Raw genomic sequence first — 4138 nt, forward strand, 5'->3', positions numbered from 1 at the left:
GAACAGTGATAAGAACGTTGCCTTCTAGGGAGGAAGAGTGTGTAAGAGGGACAAGGACAGGAAAAAGGGAGATGAACTTTCCATTCTGCCTTTTAGAATTCTGGACTGTGTGCATGCACCCACATTCAAAAATGCTTTCGTAAAGGAAGTGAATGCACAGCAGGATTTCTACAAGAAAATACACTCAGTGTGCTTTGGAGAAGGCACCCTTTGAACGACTAAAACCTTTACTTAGAGGCATTTTGAAATTGAGGTGGCTTTCCCATCTTCAACTGGGTGTACTGCACAGGGTTCGACTTTACCAGGTTGAAAGGAGCAAAGGCATTTGAACTTGGACTTCTGTCTCTGGGTTAAAAGGAGCCTTTAATGTCAGGGGCCCTGCAAGCTCCACTGCCATTGATAACAAGAAAGAGGAAAAAAAGAAGAGCGAGAGAAGAGGGCATCATTCAAAACACAAACGTTTATGTGGTTTCAGCCATTACAACAGTAGTTCAGAAATATCTCCAATGTTACAGTGATGTCATCAGTATCACACACACAAAACAAGGAAAAGTGGCAGGCAACAGTGAGAAGCACCAGAAGACCAGCGCACACCCCGACAGGAGCCCACGCCGCGGCCTTCCACGGCCCAGGCCCCTTCCCCAGGACGCCCCCCTCCCCCTCTCCTTCCTCCTCCCCCTGACCCCGAGACCTGCGTCCAGTCCTGCTCTCAGGCCTCGTCCTCGCCCTCCTCCTCCTCGAACTCGCCCTGCTCGTCGGCCGTGGCGTCCTGGTACTGCTGGTACTCGGACACCAGGTCGTTCATGTTGCTCTCGGCCTCGGTGAACTCCATCTCGTCCATGCCCTCGCCCGTGTACCAGTGCAGGAAGGCCTTGCGCCGGAACATGGCCGTGAACTGCTCCGAGATGCGCTTGAACAGCTCCTGGATGGCCGTGCTGTTGCCGATGAAGGTGGCCGACATCTTGAGGCCGCGCGGCGGGATGTCGCACACGGCCGTCTTGACGTTGTTGGGGATCCACTCCACAAAGTAGCTGCTGTTCTTGTTCTGCACGTTCAGCATCTGCTCGTCCACCTCCTTCATGGACATGCGCCCGCGGAAGATGGCGGCCACTGTCAGGTAGCGGCCGTGGCGGGGGTCGCAGGCGGCCATCATGTTCTTGGAGTCGAACATCTGCTGGGTGAGCTCGGGCACGGTCAGCGCCCGGTACTGCTGGCTGCCCCGGCTGGTCAGCGGGGCGAAGCCAGGCATGAAGAAGTGCAGGCGCGGGAAGGGCACCATGTTCACAGCCAGCTTGCGCAGGTCGGCGTTGAGCTGGCCCGGGAAGCGCAGGCAGGTGGTCACCCCGCTCATGGTGGCCGACACCAGGTGGTTGAGGTCCCCGTAGGTGGGGGTGGTCAGCTTAAGGGTGCGGAAGCAGATGTCATAGAGGGCCTCGTTGTCGATGCAGTAGGTCTCGTCGGTGTTCTCCACCAGCTGGTGCACGGAGAGGGTGGCGTTGTAGGGCTCCACCACCGTGTCCGAGACCTTGGGCGAGGGCATGACGCTGAAGGTGTTCATGATGCGGTCGGGGTACTCCTCGCGGATCTTGCTGATGAGCAGCGTGCCCATGCCCGAGCCCGTGCCGCCGCCCAGCGAGTGGGTCAGCTGGAAGCCCTGCAGGCAGTCGCAGCTCTCCGACTCCTTCCGCACCACGTCCAGGACCGAGTCCACCAGCTCGGCCCCCTCCGTGTAGTGGCCCTTGGCCCAGTTATTCCCAGCCCCGCTCTGGCCTGCCAAAGGGAAAGAGACTCCATAAATCACTGCTGATGGGATGAAATTCCTTCTTACTTTCACCCTGTATTATAGATCAGCACCCAGATAAAACTATTATGGGTGATCACCAACGTGACCAGACGTGAAAAGTCTTGGTCACGGGAGTAATTATAATTGTAAACCAGGAAGGCTAGGACACCTGGGTGTTAGAGGCTGAAAGGCACATTTATTTCTTGCCTATATTAAGACCGACTTGGCACACAACTGCGAGTTCCTCCCTTCCAGCTGCCCAGCCCCTCCACCCTGCACTGGCCGGAGTTACGAATGAGTCCCACAGGCCATGGGCCACGTGTGTCACATACCGAACACGAAGTTATCCGGCCTGAAGATCTGGCCAAATGGCCCAGACCGCACAGAGTCCATGGTTCCAGGTTCGAGGTCCACCAGGATGGCCCGAGGTACGTATTTGTTACCTGTCAGGGGAGAAAAGCTGGACTGACACCTGCAGGCAGAAAGCTCTGCAGCAGAGGATTCGGCTTCCTGCTTCCTTCTTGCAGGCACTGTGGCTCCCCCAAACAAAGGCCACCCCTCAGGTTCTCATGGGTCTGATCCAGGACAGGGGAGCCCCCTGAAATACCGCAGTGAGAGATGGCGGTCACCCTCCTGTCCACCGCCCCCCCCAGCCACACCCTGGAGTCAGTCCCTGGGGGGTAAGAAGGGGGGGAGCGCTGAAGGCAATTACCAGTGGCTTCGTTGTAGTAGACATTGATTCTCTCCAGCTGCAGGTCGCTGTCGCCGTGGTAACTGCCTGTGGGGTCGATGCCGTGCTCATCGCTGATGACCTCCCAAAACTGAGACAGAAAAGCTGCATTTCAACCACCCTCGGCCCCCCACAGACGGCCCTCACGATAAAAAGCCCGCGACTCAGTTCCGACACCCCAACCTCCTGGGTGCTCTGGGTGAGCCCGGGCGCAGCCTGCAAGCTTTGGCTTCCCCAGGCTCAGAAGGCAGCAGTGGGGCGTTTCCCCGCGGCGCAGCTGTTCCCTGCGGGGCGCCGGGGTCGCGGGAGGAGGGAGGCGCGGGGCGCCAGCCGCGCCACCGCCGAGAGGGGCTAGCGCAGGAGGGTCGCGGTCTTCCGACGGCCCTTGGCACAGGCACGCGGGGCGGGTTCCCGGCCAAGGGCTGCGGAGGGGAGGTGGGGGCGGGAGCGCGGGGAGCCGGTGCCCGCGGGGAGGGGGCGGGGAGCCGAGGAGGGTATTTGACATTCAGAGCACGTCCTGCCACAGCCAGACAATCGCCCCTCTCCCTCCCCGCCCCACCCCCCCCCCCCCCCCCGGCTCCCTGCAGCTCTATTCCGGTTCCAGCCAGGCGAATCCGAGCTCCCCCACCCAAGCGGCGCGGACCGCCTCGCAGACACGCCCCGCGCCCTCTCCGGCCGCAACCGCCTGCACCAGGGGCAGCAGGGAGCAGCGGGAAAGGTCAGGGTGGCCGAGGTGCCACCCGCACGGCAGCCGCGAAAGAGGACAATCCCCGGAGGGTCGCCCGGGGCTCAGGCGGTGCCCGCCCGGCGCCCGGCGGCACAAAGCGCCGGCTCGGCCCCCGCGGCCCGCCCCGCGCGGCGCGCCCACCTTGGCGCCGATCTGGTTGCCGCACTGGCCCGCCTGGATGTGCACGATCTCGCGCATGGTGCCTCGCTAGCTCCTTCCTGGCTGCGTCGGTGGCCGGTCGGGGTGTCCGTCCCTCCCTCACGCACCCGCTGCGGGGGAAGCTGCACCGCGCTCGGGAAGCGAAGGCTGAGGGCGGGGTCCCCGCGGGCTCGGTCTTTTATTCGGGGAGGGCGGGCCGGCCCGCACAGGCCGCGCCCCCAGCCCGAGCCCCCCAGTCCCCTTCGCGCTCGCGCTCTGCAGCCCCGCTGACGTCATGCCCGCAGCACCCCGGACCCGCGCGGGGCTGGACCCCCGGTCCCGGCGGCCAATCAGCACGGGCCTGCAGACCGGGCGAGGGGTGGGGGCTCCGGGGAGCAGGGGGGTGGGCGTGCGCATTGTCTAGGGCTGGGGAGAAAGGGGAGAAGCGGGGGAGCGGTGGAGAAATGGGGAGTGGGAAGCTGAAGGACAGCGGCGGGGAGCGGGCGAGCGACGCGGGGGTGGTGGTGGTAGGGATGGGGGAGGGGAAGACAACTGGGAGGTGGACGGCGTGGGGCAGGTGGAGAGGCGGTCAGGTGCGCGCAGGTAAGCGAGCGCGCGCGGCTCCTGACGCCCGCAGGTGGGCGCGGATTTCGGGTCACCCTCGGCCACTGCCCCAGCTCCGGAGCCCACCTGCTCCTGCTGAGACTCCTCGCCCCCTTCCAACACTGGTGGCCAAAGACTGCCAGGGGTCGACGCCCTG

At 63.3% G+C, this 4138-nt stretch overlaps 1 protein-coding gene across 1 annotated transcript; it reads right to left on the reverse strand.

The window, feature by feature from the left end:
- Nucleotides 1-441: 441 nt before the first annotated feature.
- On the reverse strand, nt 442-3551 carry LOC101428068 (tubulin beta-2B chain). The gene is made up of 4 exons (XM_058285182.2): nt 3382-3551; nt 2496-2604; nt 2116-2226; nt 442-1770 (listed from the first exon to the last, which is right to left on the reverse strand). Exons 1-4 carry the CDS (start codon nt 3436-3438, stop codon nt 710-712), a joined length of 1338 nt encoding a protein of 445 aa, XP_058141165.1. The 5' UTR covers nt 3439-3551; the 3' UTR covers nt 442-709.
- Between the last annotated feature and the right edge of the window lie 587 nt (nt 3552-4138).

Source organism: Dasypus novemcinctus, chromosome 22 (assembly GCF_030445035.2).
Source record: "Dasypus novemcinctus isolate mDasNov1 chromosome 22, mDasNov1.1.hap2, whole genome shotgun sequence".
In the NCBI taxonomy this organism is placed as follows: Eukaryota; Metazoa; Chordata; class Mammalia; order Cingulata; family Dasypodidae; genus Dasypus; species Dasypus novemcinctus.